Raw genomic sequence first — 17,368 nt, forward strand, 5'->3', positions numbered from 1 at the left:
ATAATTAATTACGAAATTGAGTGCAAAGACCTGCGTCTCATTAAAAGGTTCAAAGAAATTTCTATTTCAATCATCTATCATCATAAATTCATAGGCGAGCAGTCAGGACGAGGAGAGTATAAGTAGTGAGATAAATCCACCAGAAGCGAAACAATCAGTAATTGAGCGTATAAGACAGAATCGTCAAAAGAAGCAATTTACAAGTTTATTTGGTAACAAGAGTAAACCCGAAGTTTCAAAATCACCGAGTCCAAGTGTACAGAGAGTAAATACAATCGTAAGAGATCAACAACAAGAGCCACCGAAGCGATTCTTTGAAAGCGCAATGATGGATAAGAGCGCAGACGCGGGAAATAATAACAACAGTATTGAAATGGACAAAACAATCGTCAATAGTGATGGTCAAGCTGTTGGAAAGTCAGGAGCTATATTAAGTGAAAAGAAATTAAATGGAGCAGTTGCAGGAACAAGTACATCAATTGCTACGACACCAATAAATAATAATTTAGTGAGTTCAAAAAGTAATTCAAATTTAAAGCCGCCAGATACGCCTGACGACGACGGTTATTCATTAGGCAGTAATCTTATAGGTAATCAAGATCCAAATTTAATTCCACCACAAGTGAGAGAAAAAAGTGCAGCACCACGATCGAACTGGGGTGGACGGGGCGGTAGTCCTGGTTCAGGTGAACCAAATAGCGGTCAAATTAGTCCATCAATGGATAATTACAGTGACATCCATGGACCATCAAGACCGAAATCACGACAGGATATGCCTGGTAGTAGTGGTGGCGGTGGTCAGGGTATGGCATATCCATCAGCACGATATAATGTATCAAATTTTTGGAAAGCACGTCGAATACTTTTTTATCGTAATGGTGATCCCTTCTTTCCGGCCGTTGAATTTCGTTTTAAACCTGGTCGTGATATTTCAACATTGGATAAACTTTTGGATAAAATATCATCACGTATGGATTTACCACGTGGTGCACGTTATATATTTTCAATGGATGGTGATCGTAAAACATCACTCGATGAACTTGAAGATGGTGCATCATATGTTGTTTCATCGTTTAAACAATTTAAGGTGAGTGTGAGAAAATAAAAATACATAAAAATTCTTATGTGCATAAAAAGGAAAGAGAAGAAATAGTTCAGTTTTACTTTCAACTATGCATTGTGTCCTGATTTTCATACATTTGGGACTAAAGTATGTTTTACATACAGTACGAATAATGTAAACCCTTTAAATGTACATACACGTCGTGCAAGATTATTGCACAGTAAATTTTAAGTCGTTTTTTTTTTTTTGTTCCTTTCCTTAGAAGAAAAACGGGAGAAATCGATAATTGTAAGCATGTCGTGCTTTATGAAAAAAGAAAAGAGCGCTGGTCAGCAAGAAAATATTACCATGTCGTGAAAGCGGTCAAATATTTTTATTGAGTTCAAAATCATTTATAATTTTATTTTTATTTTTTTCCTTTTTCTGTTTCTCGAACTCAACTTTGTTTCACTTTCTTTTGAGAAAAAAATTTCTTACTCGGGAAGTTGCTGTTTAGAAAGATTTAAGGCTTAAGTTTTTGTATTTATGGGTAAAGTGTGTCAGTTTATGTATAAAGATTTAAGGGTATTTTAGGGCTATTTAGGTCAAGTTCTTTGATAGATCAAGAGAAAGCATACATAGGTTGTTTAAATTTGCGTAAACTTGAGGGTTACTTGATTTAGTGATATGAAAGGTCAATGATGAAACTTGATTTAAATTTGATATTGAAATGTTGTTTAAACTCTCATCGAAGGCTCAGGCATTCTCATCTGGAAATTGTAAAAATTGAACAATTTCCACAATTTCTTCTATTGATCAAAATTGGACAAATTGCAAAAATTGTACAATTTTTACCATTTTTAGATGATTGAGCCCTGATTTCACTACTAATCCAATAATCTCTGTTTCGAACCCTTTCCTAAAATTCAATTAAAATTGAATAACTTCCTCAATTTCGGCCAAGGCATTGACAATCTTAATCCGCTTTCATCCGGTTCTACAATCTTTCATCCGGATGAACTTTTAGTATCGAGATGAAGAATCCTGTCATCCGGATGAAACGTGTGTTAATGCCTTGATTCTGACCTCATTTAGATGGTTCATGGAACAAGTGCTATCGCTGGCTTTTGCTTCAAAATTGCCAACGCCAAAATCTTTATCGAGTTCTTTGTCCGTCAACGTGATCTCTTTCCATCCCAAAAAAATATTTATAAATCATACTTAATGGAGCTTTCACTGATCTCCTAATAATATGAATAATCAATCCAAATCTGTCAATTCTCATTAACTACACAATATGACCCTCATGTTGAGCTTACGAGCTCCTGTTTTTCGTCCCAAATATCCTTAAAACAATTCTTATCAGAAATTCTTTAAAGCAGAGCTAGGTTAAGTCGACTCGATTCCATATAAAAATCGATTCGACTCTGTATAAAAATTCCAATCGATTCCACGTATAACTCCAGTTAGTTTCGAGCTCTGTTTTACTATAAATCCTTGATAATCAGCCTAGTCACCCAAGTCATTATTAATTCGTTCTTCAGACTATTTTTAACCGTCCAAAAGCAAGGCTTTTTTCGTCAACCTCATAATTTTGATGTCCTTGGTCATACAGGTGGAAGTTGATAAGAATTTCTGTGTCACAGATGTGCCACAGGCTAAAAATATACTAGCCATTCAGTCATTAAAATATTCAGTCGTAGTTTTTCATGGTAAATTTGAGTTGTTCTTCTTATTTTGTAATATTGGGGGTTATTCGTTAGTGATGTGTAGCTTGAAGGTGTGGATGGATGATTTTGAGTTGTCTGGTTCCATGAACAATTTGGAAGTTAAAAAGTCAATAATTGACAATTTTGATTAGCTGGTTCTGAATGAGTTGATCTTAAATTTAAGTACGTTCCCGTTCTTATCTTCAATCTGATAAATCTTTACCAGATTACACAAAGCAATTTCTTTGTAAATTTAATTGATTTCATTAAAATCTAAATTTTCCGCAGCATTTAATGCTGTAAAGTTATTAGAATTATGAGCGTATTATAAGCATATTTTACAATTTTTATGACTTAATTCGCTGTTACGATAACAACATTAGATATCAGGGATACTCAATTGTATGAGCGAATAATGAAAATGGCACACGATATATGTACAATAAAAGAGTAAAAAAATGCGTTCAATTGTTTCGTGTGAGAGAATTTAGGCCACAGAGTAATACTTTTTATTATGCATTCCATAAGTATTTTTTCAAAAATGTCCATCGTGTCTAAACAGCAGCAGCAAAAAAAAAAGAATGAAATTTATATCCGGAATGCTATCACAAAATGTATCGTTAAATGTAAAATCCACGGTATTAATTTTTGTTCTTTACATTAATGATGTAAAACAAAAAGTAATTTTTTGCTACGAGGAATAGCATTTCCATTTTTTTTTTTTATGATCCAGCAAGGTCAATTCCACAACCATAGCCATTCGAAAATTGTTGAAAATCATGCAAATCATATAATATCAGAAAGCGAAAATGAAAAATATATAGTCGAGAAGCTTATAAAAATGTCCATGTTAAATGTAGAAATTATGGCTTTATATTTTTTGAAGGATTTTCCTTCACATTTTTCCATTGACCAAGCTAGCTTATAAGATATTAGATATCGAGTGCAACTGGTTGACTTAATGCTTACAAAATGTTTATTTTACCATCAATTCCGTGAAAAAAATCCTTCACACACCTAATTTACCTTCATTACCTGAATGGTACCTACATACCATTCACTCATTTTTCTACTACGTCAATAAATGGAAATCATTTCTCACGGGTAAATATTGTAAAAACCCATCAATTGTAATCAAATATAATGTGATATGCTGAATTGAAATTTTCCGCAATATCGTGTAATGGAAATTTTCCATTTTCTCAAAGAAAATTTTCTACTTCCGCCTTATTTTGTGTGTGGTTTTACTTCATTCGCAAAACACTTTTTCATAATGATGTTGTTTGCTCTGTTTGTCTTTATGTCTGCATTAATATTTGGGACTTTGTTGATAATAATTTTTACCTTGAAATGATTTGAGGTGTAAAGGATTTTTTGATAAAAATTAATGATTGACACAAATTGAGCGGAACTAGGTGTTGAAATTGTGAATTGTGGGGTTTGGTAGATTTTGGAAAATATTTCAATTTTCACTTAAGATTTACTTTCATACTTTAATGGAACTTGAAACTGGCAGAATAATTGACTTCCGGTTACTATTTACTAATAGTCTGAGCTCAAGGTAGAGTCGAATTCCATATGGAATGAGATTGATTCGATCCCATACAAAATCCAAAAAGTATTCAAGCTCTGCTAAGAGTAAAACTAGACTTAATCTTAAGACATTCATTTTGTAAAAGTTCACGAATTTAGGATGATAGATGCGTCAAATTGAGTATTTGGACTTTATCAAGAGTAGGAATCAGTAATCCGTATCAAGTAAATGGGAAACTATTAGATCCTTTTCTAAAATGCGCAATATCTAGTTATCTGTAACAGATATAGACAGCATACTCACCTAAATGAGTGTTTGTGGGTATAAGATGTTCATTTGTTGAGCATGTTCAATTTTATGAGCATGATCTTAGTCTGTTTGGATATTTAAAGAGTTCTAGACATAAATTAACCAAGAGTTAGTAAGATATTTCCGAAATATCGCTATAATTTGATTTAAAAAAAATCTTTAAGATGTTCAAATTCTTTATAAATGTCATTTTAATACAAAATATTGAACTTATTCCTTCATAAAAACTTAAAAGTCTATATAAGCATGAAAAAGCTCTAATAATTCGAAACATAAACCTAAACAAATTAAATCAACAAACAATAAAGAACCTAAACAACAGCAAACTTTTAATTTCTGTATTTGAACCAAAATTTGAACCTTAGAATGCAAACAAAATAAAAAGTATCTTAGTTCATTAGCTTTTTGGCTCACCCTTAATGCAATCAAAAACAAAAAAATTTCATGCAATCACACAATCAAGTTAAATGCTTTCCATTGTACATCCAAAGTACTTAACGATATTGCAATAGTTTCATTAACCCATAAGATTATTCCAAATTAGATTTATCAACTTTTAACCCTAAAGATTTTCAAGTACATCCCTCGATATTCCAAGATTAGACTTAAAACAAATTATAAAGAAAAAATAAGCCTTGGATTAGTGCCATGTTTAATAATAGCAATTCTTCTGCGCCACCGTAACACACGCTATAAATATTGAACAATACTTGACTCGTTCTACTCTCTTCTCCTGCATATAATCAATTTACTATAGTTACGAAAAAATTAGCATTATTAAGGTCACAGAGTAAAAGAAGGAAATAGAAAGAAAAAAAACTCCCCAAAAAGTCTAACCAATTACGTATTTTTTTTCATATTTCATGCTCCTTAATTGTGATTTATAGCTTTTCTCAATGATCACGTGAGGGCAAAACAGAACTAAAGGGTGCAGCTCTAATAAGTAATCAATCCTCATTATTTTGAAACCTTTTTACATTTTCACATGATTGAAAGCTCATGTATGATCCATTTTTATTCCCGTACACACACACATACGATAACGATATTTAATTTAAATGTTAATCGAGGAAACGAGAAAAAAAAATGAGAGTATAACATTAGTGTTAAACGTTTAACGTCATCAAATTTGTTATGACTTTAATGGCACATACATGCAATGCTTTTAAGATTTCTATTGTAATGATAAGGCACATTTTTAACTATATCTAGATTGTAAAGTTTCTTTAACCTAAAAAAGAAAGTTTAGAATGAGGTAGGAAAAAGTAATGAATATGTGTGATGGAGTTGTTAAGTGCCGCAATAGTTCAAATGTTAAGGTATACCTTGTTAATATCAATTTAGAACGGATTTGATTATGTGATATTGGTGACTAATGTTTATCAGGAAAGGAGATTGAAGTTTTTGTGATAAAGCTATTCATTTTGATGAGTTTAATGATGTTTAATATGAGTTAGAGCTACTTCTTTGAAATTCAATTTGGAAACTGAATTTTTAAAGGTTTCCTGAATTCTTGAAAATTGTAAAAAATGAGATTTAAGTCAAGAATAAGATTAAAATTTGTTGAAAATTGTCAAAGTATACCCGAATAGCACAAATCGACTAACTGACCAAAAATCCCTTATTAGATCTATGTTACTCTGAATTGATACCAGATTTGAATACAGCACTTCGGACTGATGTCCTGGTTTTAGTTATAGTAATAGAAACAAAACATAATCTTCTATTAAATGATAAGCAATCATGACGGACACCAAAGATCCAATTTATGCTAATTTACTCGGTTTCAATAAATTTGAATATAGTAAATGCATTTAATTAAGAATTGCAGTTCATCATTTCATGTACCTACACATCGTATTGTTAGGAAACCTTCTTGATTACTATTTCAATTGATATCAAAAGGTTTCAGTGATGCTAGGTATAACACGATACAAAGAACAAAAGCTTCTGCAGTTATGATCTTTAAAATATTGAATCTTATGTCAAGATTCTGTTTAAAATCGCCTTTAAACTTGATTTCAAAAATTCTTTCATTTTTAAAAAGCGAGATCTTTTCAACATCAGCCGTCGCAGTGCCATCAGAACTTTGCATATTACCGTAAATACTGCGACACTCTGATACCTTAATGAACACGTTGTACTGCACGTTTGTAAAGCTCCATCAATCATTATCAACAATATAGTCCTTAGAAATTCAAGAAAAGCCTTGATCTTAAGCTAACAACATTTAAGTATACCCTAAAGTTTTGAATAAATTTAAACAAGGAGCAATCACGATTGTCAAACTAGTTATTTGTCATTATAAAATGTGATGGAAATTAAACTAATCATGCGACAGAGAAAAAAAAAATATGGGTACGAACAGCTTTCGAGACATTCAAATGTGTTTTTAATAACTAGTTTCCTCTTAATTTTAATTAGTATGTAAATTAGCATTGCGTTCATGACGAATTATTATGTCCTTGTTTTCCTTCATTTTCTTTGGAAATACTTATTATTCATATTCCTTCCTTTAAATGGAAAATTATCTCAATGGCGTGAATGAAATATCGTTTTCTAATCATAATTAGTTTGTAAAAAAAATCTCCTTTTACTTCATTAGAATAAGAATGACAAAAGCTCTAGTGACACACAATTCATGTGTTGCGTGTGAGTAAATAACGTCTTACAACATAAGAACATACTGATCTTTTCAATGGCCTTCATTTTTTCACCTCGTGGACTCATTTTTCATACAATCTACTCCAAGTGTGTTTTCATGTTTTTCACATTTTGACTGTCAAAACGATTATTTAATTAAATACACGTAAAGTGGCATTTTTGATGCCGTAAGAAACATTCTTTCCACTATTTTTTTTGCCATTTTTTTATGACATAATTTATGCCACTTTTATGGGTAATTGTGGGGCGAAAAGTAAATGCCTTTTTAAAGGGAAATAAACCCTTAAAGTAGTTGTAAAATAATAATATCTTTCAAATTACCTCATTTTTTTGTGTTATCCGCAATGGAAATTTTCACATTTTAAACTAAACTGTGAAATGATGGCTTTTTTATAGTTTTAATGGCCATCAAGAGCTATCAAAGTTTTTTTTACAAATTATAAGTAATTGGCAACAGAACACTTTCGACTTTACTATTTTCATTCATGTATTTACTTATAATATTGCCATAAAATTAACATCATGATAAATAATCAGTTGAAGTCACGTGTAGACGTGGAATGTAAAATTCAAACAATAGAAAAAATAACGCGATTAACATCAGAATTCCATGAACTTCCATGTTTAATTGTAGTAAATGCATGAAACAAGAGATTTCTTTTACAACGATGGTTAGAAGTCATGGTTGGAGAATAATTACTCATATCAGACATCCTAGAACGCAAAAGCATGAATTAATTCTTCATGATTGACTAGAGATAAAGTGAATTTGCTTAGGTAAACAATGAGGATTTTTAGGTTTATATCAAGTTTATATGATTTGATAGCTATATTTTGAGGTAGTGCTCTACTCTAACTATATAAAACTAGTCTATAAAATCAGCATGAGGTGCTAACTTAACGCTAAGTCAGTATATATTAATGAGTATTGTTTGAATGCTTATCATATCGACAATACTCGATGTAATGATTGATTTTTGATGGATATTGAATTCATGTCCATTAAAAAATGAAGATTCCAGATTTGTGAAATCTCAAACAGCACAATATGTTCATTCGGTGTAATAGCAAGCATAAACACGTCGCCGTATGAACATTAAGACATAAAGTCATTCAAACAACAACGTGATGGCTGATTCCGACCCATTTTCATGCGGTTCATAGCTTTGTGCTGCGTGGGTCTATTGCCTTATCATTCGCTTTCTCTTGTCCTGATAGATTGTCTGAACATGGCTTGATATAGTAATTTCCACTCTTCTCTGTCAACACAGTTGTTATATGGATAGTATCATCTCAATTTGACAGAATTTCTTGATAATTAAAGCTAAATCAATAACTTTACAAATTATCACTAAAAGTTTATTGCTATAAAAACTAGAAATTAAGTGCAATACCTGAAAAAATGCATCTTAACAGCTTCAGATTGATAAGATCATTTAATATCAACTTCCAACACCTTTACTGACCAGTACTGAACAACAAGTCTTTCAATCCTCTCAAGTCTCCCTCCATATAATTAAATAAAATCCAGACCACTAGACACATAATCTAGCCAATCGCATAGAAGTCAACAAAAGCTCTTTTTTGCGTGATACAATTCCACAGATGGACATGTTTTCTTTGCTTTTTCTTATTCTTTCCATTTCAAAACTTTTCTCTTCCGTTTTCCTTTCGCCTCACCATACTTCACACAACAAACTGACCTTCAATGAGCGAAATGTCTTATTTCCTTTCACCATAGAATTAAGTGGAATAGAAAAAAAAAATCTTGAATTTAACCGTCGAATGGAAATGAATGACGAAGGGAAATTTTTTATAATTACCTCTTCATAATCGCCTTGAATAATATGTAAACGCGTATGTTTTTTTTTTTTTGTATCCATATTCAGATTTTAATGTGACTTGAAAAGAATTGGAGCATAAAGATTATCGCATAAGGAATTTCACCCCATAAAGCATAAAAAGACATTTTTTTTCTATAACAAACACTTAAAAATTCCATAAATTGCCTCATTTTCAGTATAAACAAACTTCATACTTTTCTTTACGCTCATTTATGTCTAATAGTTATGCCTATATAGCAGAAATATATTCATGATAATAATTTTTTGTTGTGACTCCATACACGACATCATATTGAATATGAGGAGTAAATGTGATTGTCCCCAATCACACAGAAAAATATGGAAATTCCTCCCTCCGATACAACATTCTCACGCTTATTTTTTTATGCTCCGTTTTTCGAATACGAGTAAGTGGCTAAATGATATGGTTTAACACACCATCATACGATTTAATATTGTATTTGATGTCGTTGTTTTCATGCATAACAACGTCGACTATATATGAATGTATATCGTATAATTTTTTTTTTTTGACCGTTTTTACATGTATAGCCATTTAACCATACAACAATAAGAAGAAAAGCATAAAGTGTGAGAGTCCTTTTCATGCTGCCATATTCGTATGTTGTGTCAGTTGATGAAGAGCTCTTGAAGTGACTAGCCGAAAAAAAATTTACTTTTTCGGAGTGGAAAACCAAAAAAACTTTTTTGTAAACTTTTTTTTAGTGGAACTAAAAGCAAAAATCTTTTTATAAGTGAAACAAAGGATCATAAACTAGATATTAAGTGCAATAGTTTTTTACAAATCAGCATCAATGTATGACAGTGACGATGAATATTCTTTTGTTATTCTGTCGCGATCAAATTCATTCAAAAAGGTTTTTAAATTTAATTTTTTTTATTTCTATAAAGCTTGTCAGTGCCGTTTTTTTTTCTTTTTCGGGGAAAAACCCAGAAGAATGTTTTCCTGTATTTAAAATTTATCGGTCGTTAACATGAAATCACTTACACTTGCTGGTCGTTCTCTCCTTTTTTTCTCTTTCACTCTCGCGGATAAAATATTTTTTTTATTCTTTTTTTGCCACTATTATTATATAAAATTCATTGATTGCTACTTGCTAATATCCATATTTTTATTTATATTCCCGTTTACAGCCAGCAAGTTATGGCAAAAAGGTAAGCTGTTAAGAATGAAGAGTCATAAAGCAGTGATGGGCAACTTGTGTGCCGCGAAACATTTTTTGGAAATGACGTGAAGCGTGTGAGCTTTTTGGTAGAGGCTTACCACCAACCTGAGCGACTAAATTGAAGAAGGCTCGGTCATGGAGCTTTTAAGGTTCCACTAAACCTCTTTTATTAATAACATGTGAAAGTTGCTTCCGTTTTGCGTAGGCTGCCTCTTTAAGGCTGCCTCTATAAGACTGCCTCTATAAGACTGCCTCTATAAGACTGCCTCTATAAGACTGCCTCTATAAGACTGCCTCTATAAGACTGCCTCTCCTTTAAAGCTTTAGCGGAGCTCGCTATCCTCAATTGTGTCGCTCGGACATGTTCTGCCGCTAAAAAGAACACGTTGCCCACCACAGACTCATAAAGTAATTAAGTTAAGTGAATAAACTTGCAAAATTTTTCATTCTATAGAATGGCGTTTGGTATCAATCACCGGCAAATCAAGGATGGGGAACTAATCGTACACGTAAATCATCAGTAATTGATGCTGATAATTTGCCATCATCAAGTTTAAAGCCAAGCGCTGGGCGTGTTATAAGAATAATTAATAATAATGATCATTCTGTTCAGGTGAGCTTTCACTCTTCATTATTGACTTTTTGACTGTTTTTCCTCACTATTTCCTAATATTTATGCTTTATTGTGGTGTAAAATGTTGCAATATTGAAGGCTTTTTTCAACATACACCTTAATTATACCCATGTTTTGATTACCTTTTTTTTTCTTTTCAATGCACGAACTGAAATCTACGTCTCGGCGCTTTTTTTTTGTTGTTTCGAAGCACTTTTCCTGTATTTTATGTATCAACATAGTATACAGCGATGGATTTTTTTTTACAAAATCAATGAGTGAAAAAAAAACACAAAATTTGCATAAAATTTAAATGCATCAGTAGAAGCTTTCAGTTTCATTCGTAAATTGCTTTCACTCTTTTTCCTCCCACCATTTTTCCTTTAATTCCTTCATTCTTTACAAACAAACACAATTGCAAGCTCCAAGAATCCAATTTTTTTGAATGAAAATGTTTTCGTTCTTCTCACATGGAAGTTGACGTAACGTGGGACATGCAAAACGAAAAATGTTGTGCCATTAATGAAATTGACTTTGTTGCAATAAGTAGTTTGTTGGATATTATATGCAAATAGCATGCAGATTATGAATTTCAATAAATTTGATCACATCATTAAATAAATTTGAAGCATAAAAAGTTTTAAAGCATGTAATCTTGATAAAGCTATTTGAATTACATTTTTCATATTTTTATGTCTTGCCTGCACAGAAATGTCCTGAAAGCATTAACTTAACATAATCCTCACATAAAAGAACCACCAAATTAATCATTCTTACTTTCAATTTCACAGTGTCGAGTTTTATTAAACTTGCGTACATCACAGCCATTTGAAGAAGTCCTTGAAGATTTAGGTCAAGTATTAAAAATGACGGGAGCCAAAAAAATGTATACTAATACTGGTCAGGAAGTGCGTAGCTTCTCGCAATTAAGAAATGAATTTGCCGAAGTTGACACATTCTATTTAAGCAATAATTCAACAGTTCCAGTAATACCATTAGGTCCAGGACTAGTTGCGTCACCAATTCGAAGATCACGTTCACGAGCAAGTCTAACTGGTGGTCCGCCCGAGCCACAACCAACAGAAAAGGCACCGATATCCATTCGACAACAGCGAGCACGTAGTAAAAGTCGACCGAGAATACTTTATGCACCAGAAAATGAAGTTGTTCGTTCTTCCATGGCAGCAGTATCGGCATCGAATATACCACAAGAATATGCAATGGATAACATGAAAGAAGATCCAACACGTATTGTTATTCGTGGATTAAGACGCACATTTTATCCACCAATGCATCATGCGCCAGTTGACAATAGTCCACCAGATAAGAAATTACTGCTTACATGGGTTCATGGATATCGTGGAATTGATTCGAGACGCAACTTATGGGTATTACCATCTGGTGAACTTTTGTATTATGTGGCTGCCGTTGCAATTTTATATGATCGTGAGGAAGAGAATCAACGTCATTATACAGGGCATACAGAAGATATCATGTGGTATGTATACAGTAAAGAAATTTACGTGGGATGCGAGGATGGTGTGGCTCTTGGAAAATTGAAGGAAATGAAAATTCAATTCATACATAAATTACAATTTCTGTCAAATTAACAAACTGGATATCTGTTGATGACTATAATTTCCATTCAATCTTCTAAAAGCTACCCCACCCTTGCTTAAATTCTCCTTAGTCATGATTATATTAATCCTCCTTCATCAATCAATCATTTTCACAGTATGGATGTACATCCTTCACGTGAATTAGTTGGATCAGGCCAACGTGGTGGGCGTGACAGAAAATCGCAGGCACATGTCAGAATTTGGAGTACAGAATCACTACAAACTTTATACGTTTTTGGTATGGGTGAATTAGATACGGGTGTTTTGTCAGTAGCATTTTCACAACTAAATGGCGGTAGTTATATTTTGGCCGTTGATGCTGGTCGTGAAAGTATTTTGTCTGTTTGGCAGTGGCAATGGGGACATTTATTGGGTAAAGTTGCGGTAGGTCGATTAAAAATTAACATATTTATATTCAAATCAAGATAAAATATTATTTTAATATTCGTAGACGTTACAAGAAGGATTATCGGGAGCCGCTTTTCATCCATTAGATGACAATTTGTTGATAACACATGGTAGAGGTCATTTAGCATTCTGGCACCGTCGAAAAGATGGATTTTTTGAAAAAACCGATATCATAAAACCGGTAATAATGACTTGAATTCTTAAGCTTATTGCTATAACATTTTTTTGTACATTTCTGACATCGAAACAGCCTTCAAGGACTCACATAACAAGTGTTCAATTTGAACCTGATGGTGATGTTATTACTGCTGATAGTGACGGTATGTCTGCCTTAAAAATTTTCATTCATGTTTTTTTAACTCATTTTAATGTCTACACGTTCCTTTAATTATGCAGGATTTATTACTGTTTATTCGGTTGACGCTGATGGAGCTTATTTTGTTCGTATGGAATTTGAAGCGCACAATAAGGGAATTAGTTGTTTAGTTATGCTGTCCGAGGGAACATTGTTGTCTGGTGGTGAACGTGATAGAAAAATTTGTGCATGGGACTCTCTACAGAATTATAAGAAAATTACAGAAATTAAGGTAAGGATTGATGCTTCTTTATATACCTAAATGTTAAGCTTTAACCATTAATTTCCAGCTTCCCGAAAACTCTGGTGGTGTTCGCACAATTTATCCACAACGACCTGGTCGTAATGATGGAAATATTTATGTTGGAACAACAAGAAACAACATCCTTGAAGGATCGTTACAGCGAAGATTTAATCAGGTCATATTTGGCCATGGAAGGCAATTGTGGGGTCTTGCAGCACATCCGGAAGACGAATTATTTGCTACGGCCGGTCACGATAAAAATATTGCTTTATGGAGACGTCATAAACTTATTTGGACGTCATCGGTAAGAATAAGAACCAAATAATGTTAATGTTCTGCATCTGATTAGCTTATTTATTTTTTCTGACCAAAAACAAACAAATTTAGGTTGGCTATGAATGTATTTCACTTGCATTTCATCCATTTGGAAGTGCTCTTGCTGCTGGCAGCAGTGAAGGTCATTTGATTGTCATTAATGCTGAAACTGGATCAACTATGCTTACATTGCGTGTTTGTGGATCACCATTGAATTGTCTCGAATATAATCAAATTGGTGATATGGTTGCTATTGGATCACAAAATGGTAAATATTCTCCATTCTCGTCATACTTTAATATATTCATGACTTAATTTTTGATTTATTTGTTCAACATTTTCATTTTGCATCCGCAATAGGTTCCATTTATTTATTCCGAGTTTCACGCGATGGATTCTCGTACAAGAGAGTTAATAAAATACGCGGATCTCAACCGTTAACGCACCTCGATTGGAGTATCGATTCATGTCATTTGCAGACAGCTACAATTGATTTTGATTTGTTATTCTGGGATGTTAAAGCTTTATCGCCGGAGAGAAGTCCCGTTGCAATGAAAGATGTTAAATGGGTTACGCACAATTGTGTTGTTGGTTTTATGGTTGGCGGTATGTGGAGCAATCGTTATTATTCAACACAAAATACTCTTATTACGACAGCAGCACGATCAAGTCAACATGATATGGTTGCGAGTGGTGATGCTGATGGTTATTTGAGATTATTCCGTTATCCATGTATAACGCCTCGTGCTGAATTTGCCGAAGCTAAAGTTTATTCAGGAACAATTGCATGTGGACGATTTTTGTACGGAAATAGAAGTTTAGTAACTGTCGGTGGCACTGATGCCTCGTTGATGATATGGGAACTTGCCGATGAATAGCCATTATGGCCGCGGTGGAGACGTAATTAAATTATGCACAATAATCAAATGAGATGCAATAACGCTGATAATATGATAACTTTGTAATCAATAGGTGTGTCCACAATAAAGGGAAAAAGTACATCAAATGTTGATCAACAGAATGTAGGATCAAGCCCTATAGGAGATGTTCCAGCTTCCACCGCAGCACATAAATGGGTGAGTAAGTAAAAACGGACCTGTATTTCAATTGGCTCGCTCCTTGTATCCATGAAAATTCTCTCTTGTCATTCACCCCTTGCACAAAACCCCAACAATAATACAAAAAATTTGCACTTAGGAGCAAGTGTCAGACGACAACTCAAGCAGCCAGAACTCAAAAATAATGGAAATGGGGGACGAGGAGGAGTTATCGTTGGAGGGGGAGTACTTGGAGTACGAGGAGGAAGCGGAAGTGGAAGTGACCAACCCGAATCAGGTTCAATTAAACTTGACCGATGAAACGGACGGATCGATTGAAAATAGTCGAGTTGAATATGCAATATTACTTCCAAATTCATTTACAATTCTCGACTCAACATTTGATGATCAAAATTCCCTTCTATAAAACTTACTCTCGACACACGTGATGAACCTTTTTTTTTCACATTCTTTTTTTGAAACAAACAATTATATTGAACACATTGAATCTTTAAAAGAAAAGAAAAATGTATTTATATTTTGCATCAAACGGGTTAAGACACATAAACTTCATATTCTTCTCAATTTGTACGAGATACGAAATGAAAAAATATATTCGTATTCTCACTTTTTAATAGACGCAAGTGGTATAACTGAAGAGTAAAATAAAAAAAAAATGTTGTAATAATCAGAATTTAAATGAAAATGAAAATGTTGTTGACGTACGTACATATAAGAAACATTCTTTTCTCTTATATACTCTATATGAAATGGAACAATTTATTTTAAGATATTTTTGAATCTAAATTTTTTTTTTTTGAAATGAAAAAAAAAAAGCATGAAAAATAATAATAAATATTTGAATGATGCCTTTGATATATTTATCGTGAGATGAGGATGTATATTTGAAAATTTACGCTAAAATGAATATAAATCTAATATAGGGGCACTTTTTTGAGGTAAATAATCAATAATTGATGAAATAAAAAAAATAAATTGATAAATGCAGACATTTTTCTTACTGCATACTGCCAATATATTTATGATGCAATGAAAAAGTGCAAATCGATTGAGATAGTAGGCAATTTTTTTATTTAAATTTTCTTTTTTCATTTCCATTGTTCGTAATTTTTCGCAAAATTTCAATTGGACTTCATATATTATATTATATATTCTAATTATAAATTCATGAATGAATGAATGTATATTTATTGGAGATATGTATAGACGCTGAATTGATTGTGATCGAGGATGATTTATTGTGGGTGAACTTGAATTGAAATTTGTTATTAAATCTTTAAACCTTTGCAAATTTTTTGAAAATAAATATAAGATAGATTAGGGGTCGTTCACTTATTACGTAATGCATAAAATTGACATTTGATCCATCCTCCTTCTCTCCGTAATGAAATCTTGGAAAATCCTAGAAAAAACCACCCCATGCCCTTCCTAACCACTTTTTAGGAGCGTTACGTACGTAATAAATGAATAATCCCTTAATAATTTATAGAATTTAAGACAACATCCAAAATAAAACACAAACGATCAATCTACACAATCCCGAGAGGAACAGAACACGTGTTGACCTTATTTAAAGCAATAAACTTGAAATTTGCTTGAAATATCATGTCAAGTTCTTCAAATGTCAAGTTTATTTCTAAATATAACGAGAACAAATCGCAATCTGTTCCACTTAGTATTGAAGTAGATTATCCGTTGAAGAAGAAAATGAAGAAGTTCGAAACCTAACAACTTACTTGTCAACACTTCTATCAGGCAAAGAACGTGCTCTTGAGAATTTGCTCACCTTAAGTATGTCTACTAAGATGAGCATGCTTGTGAGCATTGCTCTCGGCTAACTCTGCTCTTGGGAGCACTTTCTTTATCTGATAAAAGAATTCCTTCCATCCAGAGCTTGAAGTTGACTCGGATTTTACATGGAGTCAAGCGTCGACATTTTGATTCCGAAATCTGAGTAGATTTTGTATTCTGAATGGAAAAGTCGACTACAGCTAACTCGACTCCATATAAAATCCGACTCAACTTCGATCTCTGCTTCCATCAATTAATTCATTCAAGAAAAACATGCTTCAAAAAAAAAAAAAAAAAATATTCCACATTCAAGACCAAGATAGTTAAACCCCAGCACCTGTTCAATCTGCATAGCAGCTTATCAAAATACATCCAAAAAAAAAATAATCCGTCTAATGATCTCATGCCTACCAAAATTTTTGATTTAATGACAAATTTTCTTAATGACTAATATGTTTTAAAACGAGCACTCACGATCCATCCTCGATCATTATCGTCAGACACGTCTAAAATGAAAATGAAAATCAATGTTGATTTAAATGACAGAAGAAAATAAAAAAAAAAAAATATTTAAAAATTTCTTAATTTAGAGGAAATGACAAACAGAAATATGAAGATTTTTTTTCTGACTCAGTAAAAGTCAGTCATAAAGAGATTTTTTATTATGCAAAAAATT

At 32.6% G+C, this 17,368-nt stretch overlaps 1 protein-coding gene across 3 annotated transcripts; it reads left to right on the top strand.

The window, feature by feature from the left end:
• Positions 1 to 117: 117 nt before the first annotated feature.
• On the top strand, positions 118 to 15,651 carry DCX-EMAP (Doublecortin-domain-containing echinoderm-microtubule-associated protein). Of its 3 annotated transcripts, XR_011545192.1 has the most exons (13): positions 118 to 1,087; positions 10,258 to 10,278; positions 10,744 to 10,902; positions 11,694 to 12,400; positions 12,638 to 12,905; positions 12,973 to 13,110; positions 13,180 to 13,249; positions 13,326 to 13,516; positions 13,575 to 13,832; positions 13,916 to 14,111; positions 14,204 to 14,743; positions 14,816 to 14,923; positions 15,041 to 15,651. XR_011545192.1 is itself a non-coding variant. In XM_070650616.1 (12 exons), exons 1-11 carry the CDS (start codon positions 326 to 328, stop codon positions 14,719 to 14,721), a joined length of 3,288 nt encoding a protein of 1,095 aa, XP_070506717.1. In that variant the 5' UTR covers positions 118 to 325; the 3' UTR covers positions 14,722 to 14,743; positions 14,816 to 15,651. The 3 variants fall into 3 exon arrangements, 1 of the variants encoding a protein (XP_070506717.1); XR_011545193.1 differs by having other exon boundaries at positions 14,204 to 14,919; XM_070650616.1 differs by having other exon boundaries at positions 14,816 to 15,651.
• Positions 15,652 to 17,368: the final 1,717 nt, after the last annotated feature.

The sequence above is a fragment of the Chironomus tepperi genome, unplaced genomic scaffold (genome assembly GCF_022539635.2).
Source record: "Chironomus tepperi strain 1889 unplaced genomic scaffold, CSIRO-AGI_Ctep_v1 contig_445, whole genome shotgun sequence".
NCBI lineage: Eukaryota > Metazoa > Arthropoda > Insecta > Diptera > Chironomidae > Chironomus > Chironomus tepperi.

Bases quoted from the DNA above. Each gene is read 5' to 3' on its own strand.
- DCX-EMAP (XM_070650616.1), top strand. From the start codon at position 326: ATGATGGATAAGAGCGCAGACGCGGGAAATAATAACAACAGTATTGAA. The intron at 1,088-10,257 runs GTGAGTGTGAGA...TCCCGTTTACAG, and splicing joins CATCGTTTAAACAATTTAAG to CCAGCAAGTTATGGCAAAAA. The intron at 14,112-14,203 runs GTAAATATTCTC...CATCCGCAATAG, and splicing joins TGCTATTGGATCACAAAATG to GTTCCATTTATTTATTCCGA.